Source organism: Aplysia californica, unplaced genomic scaffold, assembly GCF_000002075.1.
Source record: "Aplysia californica isolate F4 #8 unplaced genomic scaffold, AplCal3.0 scaffold00399, whole genome shotgun sequence".
In the NCBI taxonomy this organism is placed as follows: Eukaryota; Metazoa; Mollusca; class Gastropoda; order Aplysiida; family Aplysiidae; genus Aplysia; species Aplysia californica.
This window is the reverse complement of record NW_004797669.1, coordinates 15,066-31,340: the sequence shown is the minus strand read 5'-3', so window position 1 is coordinate 31,340 and position 16,275 is coordinate 15,066. Positions and strand designations below refer to the sequence as shown.

The following is a 16,275-nucleotide window of genomic DNA, read 5'->3' as shown; positions in this document are numbered from 1 at the left end:
AAAAAACAAACAACAAAAACTTACTTTATCCTATGTACCTCTAGGGCGTCCAGGGGAACAAAAAAACAACAAACCAAAAACAACCTAGGTAAAGATGAAAGCCTAAACGAAACACAACGTACCACTGACACAAAACATGGTTACTGCAGACTGCATAGCGCTCATATGACCTTAGCAGTTGCGAGCGCCGTAAAACCTTATACTAATAAATAAAATAGACTGCATACTATTTCTCCCCTGAACTAATTCTCGACACAAGCGACAAGCTTTTCCTTTCCCCCGTAAGTTCCCTTGATGACAAAACATGGCTCCTGCTACAGTACATGTTCCTATAAAGTGAACAAAGATGATGATTATCGCAATCAATCCAGGAGTCTATATTATGCATATAAGTAGATATATATATCACATCACTGATCGAGGAGACTGAGCTCAAGTAAAGAAAAGCACATCCACACAATAACAATCATTTATAGAAAAGGGAAAAAATAAGACGGACTGACAGACAGAAATGACAGGGAAAGAAAAGACCTACGACCTATCAAAGACACTTTCCAACTACCCCTTTTTCTGGAAACAAGTTATACGTTGTTCTGTTACTGTTAATAGATCAGATAGTCGTTTTTTTAGTGTGGCAAAAAGAAGATTGCATCAAGATGAAAAATGTCAATTAGTGCACAGGGAAGCAGATTGAGAGACAGAAACTACATACAACAGTCACCTCCTTCCTAGTACTAACAGTTACTCACACATTGAAGACAGAGACATATTTATGTATGGAGGAAAAATAATTTATTGTTTTACATACACAAAGAACATCATGCGAAATGTGGCACATTCGGCTCTCACTATTTCACTCCAACAGAAATAAAGCAAGACATCACTGGCGGGCAAGGGCACTGTTCTATCAGCCTGTGCTCTCCGAAAAAAAAGGACAGAAGAAATGGATACATGAAGAAAGGTAAACAGAGAGAGAGTGCGGGAGAGGGGGGGAGAGAGTGCAGGGGAGGGAGAGAGTGTGGGAGAGGGGGAGGGAGGGAGGGAGAGAGAGAGAGAAAGAGAGAGAGACATACTGTGGAAAATTGGACAATGAGAGAATTTAACTTACTGAAGTTCCGGGTCCAAAAATTTAAGGCAAAATTAAAATAAATTGGAAAAAATATTAAAAACGCCTAAACAGTAACAAGCAAATCTTACATTAATCTAGCAAAGCAGAAACAAAATTAAAATAGAGAACCAAAACATTTAGCCATTATATATATTAAGAAATACCAACAATTGAACACTGAAGACTACTGATGGCAAACTTGAGCTTAAAAATGGGACAATAGAGCAAGAAAAAACTAATTCATCAAGAGACAAGGTGCTTGCCTCTTGCGGAAGAGTTCTGGTTCAATTCCCTGTTTGTGTTGGCATGGTGTGTGGTTGGTGTTGCTATTTCCTAAAATTTTCGTCATCCTCCACACCCCTGACCCCATGGTCATTATTTGAGTTCCTGTGCTAATAATCACTTGGCTACTGGAACCCCCAAAGAGGAGGAGGAGGGCTTGGCATAAAATCTCTTTATCCTGTTTCAGCCACTTACAGTCAGAGACAGGGACGAAGAGCAATACCGTAACACAATAAAAAATATAAACTAAGGCAAAACATTTTTTAAAATGGAAGTGCAGCTAATAATGATAAGTCCATGGCCTCTACTCTATATAAACAAACGCACAAGACTCAAAAGCATGTATCTTGAGCACAGATTATTTTACCAAAATTAAAAAAAAAAAATGTTGAGTCAGATGTCTAAGGAGAAAGTACTGCTAGATGGATCAGGCATAACTAATTTCAACCAACAAAGTTTAAAGGAAAAATCAAGAAAGTCTAAGTACATTATTCATTCAGTCAGTGGGCACATTCTCAATTCTCACAGAATAGGCAAATCATCTTTTGGTAATATGACAAAATATATGAACCCAGATGAAAATTAAACATTACAAGCTAAAACAAATCAAGAAAAAATTTCATCATATCTCAATATCACTGTCGCTTAAATATCCTGGACCAAGAGAGTACTTCACCCTACTTCATGAAACTGACCACAAAATCAGCAAGTCTAATACTATCCACTGCTTTATAATGTCCCAACTAAAACAACCTATAACATGTCAATTCCTCTGGTTTGGGAAACCCATAACTCTTTATCTCCGGCAAGCTGCTCCAAGCGGCTTGCGGTCAGAACTGCTGTGCCGGTGAGCCGCTGACAGCGGATCGGGCACATTCCTTTAAGACGACTTTGACATCAAATTACTTTTTGGCAATTGCCGAAAACAGGTCTCTTTTATCAGGATTTCATTCATTAGATGAAGAACCATCGAAATAGGTTCGATTGTTTTGATTTATTGACCAATTTAGTGACGTTTTCGTCATTTTTAGATTTAGTACAAAAAAGGAGCTTCTGCACAGTGGGTTTACCCCCCACGTAGATAAAGAATTGACAAAAGGCTAAAACTAAAATTATCGATTTAAAAAACTAACCCCCACCCCTCCCACAGAAAGCTAATACAAAGTGCACCTATTAGAAAAGCACTGTTAAAATTGCTATAACGTTGGATCCATTTAAACCAAAACCAATTCTCATCTTGGTTGAACATAGGGATCATCTTGAACAGATGCAAACACTAGCACACGAGGAACAATAGCACTAGCTCAACATATAGACCAGTTTGGGGCCAAGGGGAATACTGGAGCCATTCTCAGACACAGTGACAGTCCCCGCCTCCTTGTTGATGTGAAAGACAGCGTCCGCTTTCAATTCTGTTTTCGAATCCTCTGGACGATTCATGTCCGGAATTTTCCTAGAGCCAGCCTCAGGATCCACATATCTCAGGAACCTCAAAGCTGATGAATCTGAAAAACAGCGGGGAAAAAAATCAAATTACGTCCATCGAGGAAATTTTTCACTCACAGCTCGAGTAGTTTAAATTTACAAGTTTTTATGAAATGGCTGATTAGATAAACTTAACAGTTCTCACCTGCCAGTTCTTCTTCAAGGGGCAAATCAGGAACAATAATTGGCAACATCACAGTTCACCATAATGGTTTTTCTGCTTGGGAAGTCCTAAAAAAACCCTGCATTATCCGGGTCTTTTCCCACAACCCATTTTTTCAAGTTCTCTATGTAAAGAATTCTTGGTCAACGTCAACCTCTTTTTGCTTTCTGTTGACTTTTGTTATGGTTATCGATCCAGCAACGGCTAGGCCCCTGTTCTTCTGTCCAATGCTATATAGTGATAAATGCAGGTTCTCTGCAGTTACTGTAATGTTCCATAGAGGGTGTTGTCAAAGATAGATCTAAGAGGGAACGTGTAGCTCTGATGTCATTTAGAGCTGTGCAGTGGAACAGGTGATGGTCCACAGTTTCATAAGGACATATTGGGGGAAGCTCTGGTTTCATCTTTATGTCATATAAAGAATTTTTCACTGATTCCCTAGAAAAAAATAAACCTAAAACATTTCACCACTCCAACACAGGCTTATGTTGTAAACTCTCTTCTGTCTATATATATATATATATATTATATCCACATGCACCACAAAGCTTTTGAAAAAACATGAAAAATGGGTAAAACTAAATTAAGCTATACAAGGACTTTTTCACTGACCCCTAGAGTTTATACTATAAAGATATTTGCTACTCAAAACCAGATTAGATTATAAATGATACAGTTTATAAAAATGAAAATATTCAAGGATACTACTCGATATCGACCAATCAATACTGGTAACTGAAATTATTTTGAAGAGGCATTTCCTTACCTTTGACTTTCGACCGCTCCTGTTTAGCGATGCGGTTGGCCACTTGTGCGACAGTATCTCCCTCGAAAATGTCCAGCTTCAGCTCAAAGAGGCCGTTGAAGGGCTGGTTGTTGAGCAGGGTCAGCTGCACTGAGGGCTGAGAGAAATTAAAGACTGGTAATGTTGTAAACATCTTTGTGAACACTGGCTAAGACATAGGTGTTTTAAACTAAAGGCTGGTGGACTGCATACGGCTCAGAGAACAAATAAAGGTAGCCAGCGAGAGAATTTTGGGTAGTGCATCTTGAAAATTTCCATTATATAGAACCCTACTCTAAACATCAACAAACTTGTCAAGAAAAGATGCCAAACATCCAGCTCAGACAAATTGGCTGGTATGTCATGATTTATTATCATTTTAATTTTTGTCGGTTTACATTCATAGTATTGTTTAGGATAGTTTAGTTTTCCACTGCTCAGTGAGTGTTTATCCAGTTCAGCGTGCAAACTTGTGGGTGATTTGAATTTGACCCCCCTCTAAAGTTGAATTTGACACCCTTGATCTAAGAGATTGTAGCATTAAGCTATCTTTTCATCATTATCAATATTATTGTCAAATAACTACAGTCAGGAACAGATAACACAAATACAGAAAACTCTTAATCACAAATAGCTTGTGAAAGTTGTCATTCCCCGACTGATATCTCTTTCAGCTTTCGCTATTGGTTAACCCTGAGTTATGGATGTGTCGAACATATTTTGCCACCTTAGAATTTCACAGTTCTATCTGACATTTTTGGCCGTTTTGAGTTACTAAGACCACGAGGTCAGAAGCCAAATGTTCTAACTATTCTATCAAAATCGTAAGATTATTCAGAGTCGTTATCAAGATACTTAAAAAATTGCATTCTAAAAATCTTGAAGTTTTGTGAAACTCAAAATTTTTTATGTCAGATTTTTCAAAAGTAGGTACTGCGCAGATAGAACTTTGTAAATCTAGGGTAGCGATTTGTCAGTCCCGGATGTGCTTGAGCTATCTGTGCCAAGCTGTAGTTGAATGCTTCATGTGATCTTGTGAAATGAGAAAGCTTACAAACTCATTCATACATTGGTTCCCTATTTGGAAATTGTGAATAATCAAAGAATGAAGAGGACTTTATGAGGCAGTCAAACAATACCTCAGTCTTGAAGGTGATGAAGGGCTGGCTAGGGCAGCAGTCCTCTTTCACTTTCTCATCGGCATCGTCGGAGGACTTGATCTCAATACCTTCAACCTGACAGGGATAAAGAAATCATGCAAACCAATTGAAGAAGAAAATGAAAAAAGGAAAAAAAGGGCTTTGATCAAATTATTCTCATATATGCAATGTCTCTTAGGTATACATATCATAGTCTGTGATTTTATCGGAAGGAAAGTGCTAAACTGAAGAGATGATTTTTTTTAAAGACACCAGAATCTCTCACCTCCAGAGTGTTCATCAGGTATGGTAGACTCAGCTTGAGAATCTCCTGCTCATCGATCTCAGAGGTCAAGGCCAGAGCCTTCAGACCCAGCTTCGCCACATTCTCCTGAAAATCACAGTGGCAGAGTTAACGACAAATAGATAATAATGATAACAACAGACCATATTTACATCATGCTTTTTCACGGGACGAAACCTAAATATAGTTTGGTTTACAACAAGTCAGTATATATATTTTTTTAACATAAAAAATAATAATATTAGTAATATTAATAATAATAATAATGATATTAATAATGATGACAGATTGCAATTACTGACTAGTATTGACATCTTTGAGTTACAATCTGCATCGTCATTGGAATATAGTTTGTTTTTCATGGGGACTTTTTATGAATTCTTTTCATTTAGAAAATGAATAAGGCTTGAACAAATTACTGCACCCACCCCCATTGTCGTTGATTTTAGAAAAAAGAAACTGCCCCTGCAGCCACTCAAAATGAAATGTGAAAACATCGAGCAAGTGTCAGACTATAAGTATTTGGGTGTTACAATAGACAACAAACTCAACTGGCGTGTCCACACTTCTCTCCTGCATAAAAAAGTGAACAAAAGACTATTTTTTCTTAGAAAGCTAAAGTATTTTAAAGTTGATAAAACATTGATGTCCATGTTCTACCATTCAACCATGGAAAGTATTATCAATTTTTGTATAACAGCATGGGCCGGGAACACAAGACAACAAGATAAAGAAAAATTAAATCGACTAATACGGAAAGCATGTAAAATTTCAACATCTTCATTCCCCTACTTGGATGAATTGTACATAACAGCTTGCACTAAGAAAATTAATTCCATCTTTTTAGACAACAAACATCCCTTGTTCCATCAAATAAAAACATCAGTCAGAAGTAAAAGACCCATGCTTCTGATCTGTAACAAATAAAGATACAGAAGGTCATTTTTACCATCATCTATCAAAATGCTTCCATCTTAACCATCTATCTTGTTTAGTGTACTTACGACCTTAGAGCATGCATCAAAATAACATAGAGTGTGTATCTAGCTTACGGTTATTATTGTTTATATTGCTGCTCATTTATATTATGTATGTGATTGTAAGCCTACTTGTGTGTGCATGTGCGTGCACGTGTGTACGTGTGTGTGTTTGTGTGTGTGTGTGTGTGTGTGTGTGTACTCGTGGTGGAACACCAAACCAATGTGCCAGGATCTGGACAATAAAGATGTATCTTATCTTATCTTATTATCTTATTTCCTGTGCCCCCCTCCCCCCCAAAAATCAAAACAACAATAAATAAACACCCTCCATTTCCCCCTATAAAAATCCAACAAGAATCAACCTGAACACAGTCAACGTTGCACACACACACACACTTACCTTCACCACCTGCACAAAAGGCATGAGTTTCTTCATGTATTTTTTCAGCTCTGCCTTATCTTTGAACTCATGAGCAATGACTTTGTTGTCTGGGAAACTCTTGTTGTTTGCCTGTGGATAGAAAAGAAGTTAAAAATATTAAAACTGATAATAACAATATTAATAGATAGCATTTTGTGTAGTGCAAATTCCTGCTCTACAGCAAGTTTTAAGTGCTTTACAATCTATATTATTACCCCAGAAGAGCTGATAGCATTCTGAAACAATCTCAACTTCACAGGAAAGCATACGACATGTGCTGCCATTTTATAGGCTCTATAACACAAACATACTGAGTTGACAAAAATCAGAAGTTGCCTCAAGTCATCACTACTGGATCACACAAACAGTCACATGGTTGTAACTAAATTAGACTGGAGAACAATTGGTTACCTTTTTAAAGACTGTATTTCACTGCTAAATAAAAAAAAAAAGGCCCCCCAATTTCAAATGAGCTTGACTTTTTATTGTCCAAATGTTGCATAATCATAGGAAATTATTAATTCCTTCCAGCCTGACGCAGCCCAGCGACAGAAATATGCAAAGTTTGACCCATGATAAGAGATGCTCGTATGTGCATTACTTTTTTTTGCAAAGCATTAAACTCTTGTCTTAGAAGAGTACGAATCACCCTTAAAACAAAACAAACCACAGCAAAATATAGAGGTAAACTCCCTTTACCTGATACAGCTTCTTCAGAGTGGTCAGGACTGTGTTCTGCCAAGGAGGGTAGGTCTTGGCCACCCAGATCACAGCGTGCGTCGGTATAGACACAACTTTCTGGAGACCACAAAAATACAATAAAATTATACAGTATATCCCTTCGAGAAAGAAAGAAAGAAAAAGGAATTAAAAAGAAAAAGTAGATGAAATGGTCCAAGAGAGCCACCTGTTATTTATTGAGGAGAAAAGTGGTTGCTGTAGAAATGTGGAAGTTTGGACTGTGTCATAATATTATTGCAAAAAATGAGAGGGGGAAGTAAATAGTGGTCATTTGTATAGGTGTTTACCTTGGACAGGTGAAAGTTAGAGCAGGTTCAACTATACTTTCTCCAAAGAACATTTTATAATTTGATTAATGAAAAAAGAAAATTTATAGAAACTACCTTCTGGAGAGAGACAATCACAAAACACGATAAAATAATATAGGACATCCCTTTGAACCTCTTGTAAAAAGTCGTAGCCTACTTGATCGTCTAATATGTTATATAATTCGATTCATGAATTAGGAAAAGTGCTAGAAACTACCTGGATCTGGACAATAAAGATGTATCTTATCTTTTGTGGACTACTTAACACAAAAAAATAATAAACAGGGCATCGTTTTGAACAAAAATAAGTACTTTCCTCTCGGTACTCTTTTTATAATTTGATTCATGAATAATGAGAAGTTCCAGAAACAACCTTTGAACCAAAACGAGCCGTAGTTTCCTCAGAGTACCCAAAATATAAAACAGTTCATAAGCATCTCATACTGTGTAAAAGACCAAGATAAAATAAAATAAGTTTTTCTAAAGCATCCGCGCAATAAAAAGAGAGACAAACCATAACGGCTGACGTCTGTTTCAGACAAGGAAGTAGAAGGAGGAGGAAAAAAACCCCCCTAACAATTTAATATTTCCGGGCAGTGTAAGGCGTACTCACAAGTCTTATATATGTACGGTCAGTTTCAGATCGTATATGACTGAGTTGTACATACCTTGCCCTTGCCTGGGTTCAGGGCTGCCTTCCTGCGTAGCCGGAACTCATGTGCAGCCTCCGAGAGGTATTGCGCGGCTTCGATCAGCTTCTCATCAATGGGGCCAGCCTGGGGCCACGACGCATGCATCACGCTCTCCTTCTGTAGGGGAAGACAGAGAAAGGAGGAGTGTTATATATCTGGCTGCGTCTCTAAGCACACACAAGGGAGGTGGGGAGTGAGGAGGGAGGAAAGGGGGGTGGAAGGAGGGAGGGAGGGAGGGAGGGAGAGAGAGAGAGAGAGAGAGAGAGAGAGAGAGAGAGAGAGAGAGAGAGAGAGAGAGAGAGAGAGAGAGAGAAGGAGACAGAGAGAAAAGGAGAGGGAGGGAAGGAGGGACAGAAGAACAGTGTGAGAGAGAAAGAGAGGAGAAAAATAGAGATGAAAGAGAGAGAGAGAGAGAGAGAGAGAGAGAGAGGGAGAGAGAGAGAGAGAGAGAGAGAGAGAGAGAGAGAGAGAGAGAGAGAGAGAGAGAGAGAGAGAGAGAGAGAGAGAAAGTGACAGACAGACAGACAGACAGAGACACACACACAAACTCCTGACCTTGCCCAGCAGTCCCCAGATGTACTCTGCGATGTGGGGACAGATGGGAGACATGAGCAGAGCCTGCAGCTCAATGTACCGGAACACCAGGTCTCTGTGCACACCCTCCATGGCCAGCTCTCGATACCGGTCACGCTTTGCCTGGAAAAGTGGACGGGGGAGGTTGACTCGGTAAAGTGGTAAAGTGCACAGGTGCCAGCTGGCAATGAAAAAAAAAATCCGGAACTTTTCCGACCCCCCTAGAAACCTGTACACTGAGACAACCAAATTTATGGATCACATTGTCCAATGCATTTTGTATCAAGTATTTTTATATAAAGTGCAAAATCCAGACAGTTTCAAAAATCCGGATTTCCAAATTTGTCTGGGAAATTCATACCTCTGAACATTGCACTTCTTGTTTGTGTAGTTGAAAAAGCAGAAAACTGATTCCTTTCCAAAAGAGATCAACTGCGCACTTACAGATAATTCAAAGTGAACCACTTAAAAAAAAAATATCCCTCATTTCATAAGAAGAAGTTAAAAGTACTCAAAAACAGCGTTTTAATATTTCTCTTTAAAAAATTGAATTCAAAGCTTTGCGCAAGAAAGCCTGAGGAGTACAACACCATTTACGCATTCATAAACACACCAAAGGATTAGAGTCAAAATAGGCTGAGAAAAATACCTGAAATTCAAACAAGCCTGTTCGCAGAGCTGCCTTGAAAAGATACGCATCATAGTTTGCTTTAGTCTCTTCAACTGACTTGTTCATCTCGCTGCCAAAAAAAAAAGACGAATCATTGGATCACAAATAGCAGATACATGTGCAGGCAAAAAACCCTCATCTTCTTACATTATCAATGCACAAATTGAGCAACAACAAACAATATATACACATCATAAAAACCTTTTCTTAACTTTGTTTTAAGTTTTCCAAGGAAGCTGAAAAGATAGTGCTGTTGCAGTGAAGCATGTGAATATGCTTCTCAACCTTATCTGTTTAACTTTACTCTTAATACTCAGAAATAACTTTTTAAAAGAAAAATCTTATTTCAATCTCTAAGATTCTCAAGAAGTGTATCTACTCTAAATGATATCGACAAATAAAAAGTTCAAACAAAGTTTTAAAAAGAAAACTTTTGAAATAGCGCAATACATTACTTACACCTACTCTTTGCATAATATCTGAATCCTTTACCATATTACAGAAAAGACCACATGAAGCTCCATTCGAATTGGCATGCTATAAGGTAACATGTAAACATCTTGTGGAAGAAGGCCAAGGCACTTAACAAGTGTGAGTGAGTAAAATGCATTTATATTAACTAGCAGCAGAAACTATGTTGAGCAGATGGAACAGTCCGGTGGCAAGCATGGAAGAAAAGGGGGGGGGGGGGTCACCTTTGTGCTTGCGTCTCACCTGAGGAAGACTTTGTCATTGAAGGTGTAGGAAGACTCTGGCCCCGAGCGGAGGCTGTCCTTGGTGGCGATCATCTCACGCACCCACTCCACCAGCCCGTACAGACGCAGCAGACCCGCCTCCGCCATCTGCTCCACAAAGTTGGCGTCATCCACATGGTCGCCCGCATCAGCCAGGGACAGACGCATACCTGGACAACGTACGCTTACATCAGCCAGGCCATGCCATCTAGATGTATGTAACGTGTATTTGTAAATGTTCTAAACCCCCCCCCCCTCAATTCAGATAATTTGAGGGACTATCATTGGTTATTTTGAAGAGATCACTGCAATTGGGGAATTCCTGTGTGGAGGTAGCCAAGCATGAATTGACTGTAAGCATGGCGAATCCATGAGCACAGCATGTACTGTGTAAAGTGTTTAGATAAGAGCAAACATGAAAAATTGTTAGGTAAAAAAAACACGTCCACTATTATTTCCAATCCACGCAACACTTTCATCTCTGACAGTACATAAGCTACAAATATTGACTATTAAATATTTTTTGTTTAAATAGAGACTGCAGGATTTGGGAAACACGAACACAAATAAGCACAGCATTTTAAGAATTTCCAGTCACATCATTACTCACCATCAGCAGAAAACTTGCCGATAGCATCAGTCAAAGTGAGGAAGTTCCCAGTTGACTTGGACATCTAAACAGAATTGTGGAGAAATTAAATTTAAAAAAAATTCAAATTATTATTGCATTGACAGAAAATGAAAAATGTTTCATTTCAGTTTGTAAGAACACCCTCCTTTCATCTTTATTTCAACTACAGTTAAATACAAAGAAGGCAACTGACACTTCCACACTGAATGGAAGAAACCGAATATAAATTCATACTCTCATTTTACACAAATTATTACCACACAATTTCTTCTTTGGCAACAGAATCAGACATAGCTGTATGATCACACCAGAAGGCAGTTGGGTGGTTTTTTTCTTGTCTCCTTTCCCACCCGTGAATTCATCCCGAAGTCTCTAGCAAAATAACATTCAACTCGGCATTGACAGACAAAAAAATTACCAAAAAATATAGTGACAACTGCATGTACAGTTGAGCCTGCTCTAACACTGACGTGTCCAAGACAACCATCTGTCCCAGCAGCAAAAGGACTAACTTCCCACTGATCCTCTTGTATTTTTTCTATGTCATAATGACACCGTTCAAGAGGACCACCCGAGATGAAGATGACCAATTTTGTCCTTGACAATGAGTGGTCATTTTGGACAAATACATGCTTTTACCTTCCCCCCTTTCAACCTCACAAAATTTTCCGGAAATGTAAATGCAGTGAAGTAAACAAAAGAGATGCAAAAGTAGTTCTTACCTTTTCAGAATTGATGAGTAGATGGCCATTGGCTCTGATGCCTTTCGGCCATTTGGAGCTGGAGAAAAAGATGCATAAAGGTAATTCAAGTCATAATTAATAGAGCATACATGTTTATCAAGCATTTGTACCGTTTGTTAACTTTTTTATATTCTCTTATCACTGAAATCAGCTTCTTTTTTGAGTGATGAAAATTTTGAAGAAACCTATTACATAGTACGAGTATAAGGCCACTGTAACACTCACAGTTTCCTTCTTGCATTTGTTACTATAATGTAAATAACTATATATCTATTCATGTATTCTTGTCACCTATGGATTGCAATGTGTATATTACACTAGGTGTTTGTATGTGTTCACTCATAATGATGTGTATGCATGCCTGAGTGGTGAGTAATGAGATAAAAATGGGTTGTGAGTGTGTAGGTGTGTGTGTGTGTGTTATAAGAGAATGTATGTGTGTACACCTGAATAAGTGTATGTGAATGTGAGCGTGTGGGTCATTTCTTTGGTGTGCGTATACGTGCAGAGATTAATAAATAAATTCTTTCACAGTATGTACAGTATTGTTCAAGTATGAACTATAATTAGATTTATATAAGGTGCCCTGAGTTATGAGCACACTGGAGTTGGCACTATAAAAATGATTTACATCATCACTATTATTATTATTACTACTTTACTTCACACACCTCTCATTAGGCCACATTGCTGTATGGCCGTAGATGAAGTAGGTCAGGTGGTTTGGAATGAGGTCTTTGCCTGACATGCGCACGTCCACAGGGTACCAGTACTGGAACTCTCTCCTCAGATGATCCAGGGTTTCCTTGGGAATGCCACAAGAAGCAGGGTAAGGCTTCTCCTTGTACAAGATGTGGTCCCAGACCTCTGGAGTCAGTTGCTCAGGCCTGAAAAAAAAAGGGCAAACATTAATTTCTCTCCCAAGAGTAAAATATTATTAATATCTTCATCTCTACTCCGCACAAAAAAAAATTATATAAAATCAAAGAAAGTTTGAGGAGGTATATAGAAAAACAATGCACACAAAGACTTATATTACAGAAAGTTCCAAAAGCTTGAATTTTTAAAGAAAGGGACAAAAAATGAACTTGTGAAAAATCTAAATATTATACTGCCAGCAGCTCTTTATCTGGCACCACACTTGTGTCCTCATTTTAAATCATCTTCTGCTATCACTATCAGTCACATACAGTCGAATTTGTGTAAGATGGCTAACCACTGTCATAGACTAAAGTGGCCGTCCTAAGCAGGACTGATAGAACTGAAGAAAACAGCCCATTTCCTTCTGAGGTCCTTATCACAGGCAGTCGAAGGCCTAAGCTGCCGTAAGGCCAATTCAAATGTAACGGATCGGCCAACCTGGGTAAACAGAGGGAAGGACTAGAAGCCTCCCTTTCACAATGTGCTGGTGAGCAATTGGTTCATTTACAGAACAAGCTTACAACAACAACATGAAAATGGATAATGATGGCTTGTCCACAGCACCAGGGGCCAATCTATAATTTATAGCAACTTGTCACGTATTTTGGCAGTTGTTCGATAAAAATATAGTGACCACGGTTGTGTTGGAAAGGTCAATGTTTTGGGTAGCGCAATTAAAAAGAAAATGACAGGTTTTTTTCTTGAGTATCACCGCCTGTCTTCTGGAATGTTGTATCCCTCTCAACACTGTTGGCCCTGATAGACACGATCCCTGCTGCCTGACAGCTAAATGACCTATATTATGTCGATGGGGGTGTTAATGCATCTACTTTTACTCTAACGAGTCTGCTATTGAGATAACTTACTTGATATTGGCAGGTCCCGGCTTCGACCCGTCCCAAACCCCACCTTGCAGCAGGTGGCATGCTGTGTAGTAAGCCATGTAGATGGTGGAGTCGGACAGACTCTCGATGAGGTATTGCTCATCCCAGGGCATCAGAGTGCCCAGGCCGTAGGAACGAGAACATGCGTGCTCTTTCATCCAGTCCAGCACGGCCAGGAAATTGTTGCGTACGTCCTCTGAGAACGTGTTCATGTCTGCCAGACATTTCTCAGCCTCTGCGCGCCACACCTTCTCCCCGTAGTCCAGGAACCTGGAAATACAGGAGGCATTAGCAAGATGTTTTTTCCAAAGTATTTAGATTAGGGATGCAGGCCTGCCTAGTCCACTTTTCCTGAATTAGGGACTCCTAGAGCCAAAAATAGGGACACTTGGTCCAAAAAAGGGACAGGACAAAACATAACAAGAAAATGGCCACTCACCAGTAATTTTTCATGTAATCTGCTCATACATTTATATACATATATACACTAGATCTATATACATTCTTTGATTCTGAGAGACCTACTCCCGGAATGTTCACTTAATTCACTGGTCTTGGACGCTTTCTTCTTTTCATTACCGGTATATCCACTGGCACCGAGCTTTATTATGGATAACAATCCTTCTAAATGTAGAAAATAATCAAGAAATTAGCAGAAAAGCAGAAATAATCTAGGTCTAGATCTTAGGAAAGCTGGTTGTCGATGCGTCGCACGCGGTCCAAATCACAAAGATGCTACGCTATATGATGAAATGAAGATAGAAAGTCAGATACAGAAACAATATTGATGCCGAATCGAAAAAGACCCCCAAAAAAGTCGAGGCCGAATCAAAAAACACTGTGTTGACACATAGGAATAGCGTGGAAGGCCAAAATTTGTCTATCAACCGCACGGAAACGAAATAATTACGGGATCATTTTGCAGCCGTCTTGAGATTGACGGAAACCAGGACGAGGCGTAGCAAAAACGCGACAAGGCCTCAAAATTGGTGAAAAAACGGGACATCCCGGGAAAACCGGGACAAATAGGCAGGCCTGGGGGTACCAACCAGCTACGGAATAAAATACAGAATTTTTTTAACCTAAAGATTTAGTTTTAGTAAGATTTTAACTGCATTTGCAACACAATAAAATAATAAAAGTGCCGAAGATTAGAGGTGTTACACGAGAGTAACAAACACAAAAAAAGAAGTAGAGATCAGGACGATAGATGTTTGTTAGGAAAGAATGAGCAAAACACATCAGAGCATCTGGTAACTCTCCACTAGACCCAAAGCAAACTGTGTATGGATTAAAAATTCACATATCAAGTTATTGTCTAATGTATCTTGTATCAAAAATCATTTGACATGGAGTACAATATGCAGACCTGCCGCTCTATGAAATCTAAAAATCAGGATTTTAGAGTAAAAAAATCAGGATCTAGTGAAAAAAATCGGGATCAACGGCAAATCAGTCATAAGGGGCACTGGGGAAAAGGGGGTGGGGGTGGTCCCGGTTCTTTATGAGGCGAGTATGCAAGCCAAAACTTTTTGAAAACTGAAAGACAGCATTATTATATGTACTCGAATCGGAGTTGGATAGACTGGGGGAGCGCAGGTTGCACTAAAGCTGAAACTCTCGTAGTCTTGAAAATAGCTGACACATAACTCTAATCATCCAGAAAAAAAGTCAGCGTTTTCATACAGTAACAACGTTTGACTTCCATCGTTTATACACTCAAGGTCCCCGGAAAAAATATAGCGCCAAGGTTGTTCATTTATTTTTTTTATCCCTTTCCCCTCGATTAGTACCTGTATCACGGCACGCACTTTCAGCCCAAGTGTAAAAAAATACCCCTCCCCCCGGTCGTCCACACTGGTTAAGTCCCGGAAAACACCTCGATCATTGCGACCGGTGTGAATGAGCTTTGTTGACCCCGACAACCGACAGTCCCTGACACACGCGCTACTCTCCACACGTACGAGGTCAGCGAAAGTAGATCTTGAGCGTATTCAAGTGGGAATTCAAAATTGATACGTCGATTTTAGTTGAAATAACGTGTGTGAGTCAACTACTAGATTCGGTATAGATGCTTTACAAAATAGCGTTCCAAGTTCCTGCCGATAAAAAGTCCAATCGGTGTTTCCAAGCAAAAGAGATTGCAGAACTTTTTATATTTTTTTCTAAGAATCGGACGCAACGACAAAAAAATCAGGATACTGGCGATCGAAATCGGGAAAATCGGGATGCTTGAGATTTGGGGCAAAAAATCGGGATATCCCGATTGAATCGGGATGAGTGGCAGGTCTGAATATGACATGAAAAGACAAAAAAAAAAGATTGAAATATAAATACATGTGTACCCAGGAGGATATGAAAAAATCCAGACCATTTCAGAAATTTGGTTTTATTGGGAAAACTGGCAGCGTTGTTGGATAAAAGAACTATAACTTTATAGCCAATTTCATCATTGATCATCATTGTACTGAAAATCCTATCCTTGATGCATTATCGCTTTAGCCCAAGTCACAATGGTTGATGTATGAAAGCACCAGGTTTTTCCTTTTTAACAGGAGACAACTGGCTATTTTTCAGAGCTCAAATAAAAGTGCAAGCAGTGACTAAAAATCTATGCATCATTTTGTCAAACACATCTGGGATGAAGACTATTTTTATATTTGATATCGGGCAAAATTTTTAGTTTCAGGGATCCGGATTTCTCTGAGAAAA

The 16,275-nt window shown here is 39.0% G+C and overlaps 1 protein-coding gene across 4 annotated transcripts in view; it reads right to left on the bottom strand.

Moving 5' to 3' along the window:
• Nucleotides 1–767: 767 nt before the first annotated feature.
• The window catches only part of LOC101856828 (leucine--tRNA ligase, cytoplasmic), a 28,092-nt gene continuing 12,584 nt past the window's right edge, over nucleotides 768–16,275 (bottom strand). For all 4 annotated transcript variants that reach the window (XM_013085712.2, XM_005103970.3, XM_035971222.1 and 1 more), the window contains exons 17-30: nucleotides 13,546–13,833; nucleotides 12,430–12,645; nucleotides 11,738–11,795; nucleotides 10,995–11,058; nucleotides 10,365–10,554; nucleotides 9,630–9,720; nucleotides 8,963–9,103; nucleotides 8,384–8,524; nucleotides 7,366–7,464; nucleotides 6,646–6,756; nucleotides 5,248–5,352; nucleotides 4,962–5,057; nucleotides 3,805–3,940; nucleotides 768–2,895 (exon numbers count right to left, since the gene is read on the bottom strand). In XM_013085712.2, the coding sequence (XP_012941166.1) occupies nucleotides 2,690–2,895; nucleotides 3,805–3,940; nucleotides 4,962–5,057; nucleotides 5,248–5,352; nucleotides 6,646–6,756; nucleotides 7,366–7,464; nucleotides 8,384–8,524; nucleotides 8,963–9,103; nucleotides 9,630–9,720; nucleotides 10,365–10,554; nucleotides 10,995–11,058; nucleotides 11,738–11,795; nucleotides 12,430–12,645; nucleotides 13,546–13,833 (1,942 nt within the window). In that variant the 3' untranslated portion in view covers nucleotides 768–2,689. The remainder of the gene's footprint in view (nucleotides 2,896–3,804; nucleotides 3,941–4,961; nucleotides 5,058–5,247; nucleotides 5,353–6,645; nucleotides 6,757–7,365; nucleotides 7,465–8,383; nucleotides 8,525–8,962; nucleotides 9,104–9,629; nucleotides 9,721–10,364; nucleotides 10,555–10,994; nucleotides 11,059–11,737; nucleotides 11,796–12,429; nucleotides 12,646–13,545; nucleotides 13,834–16,275) is intronic.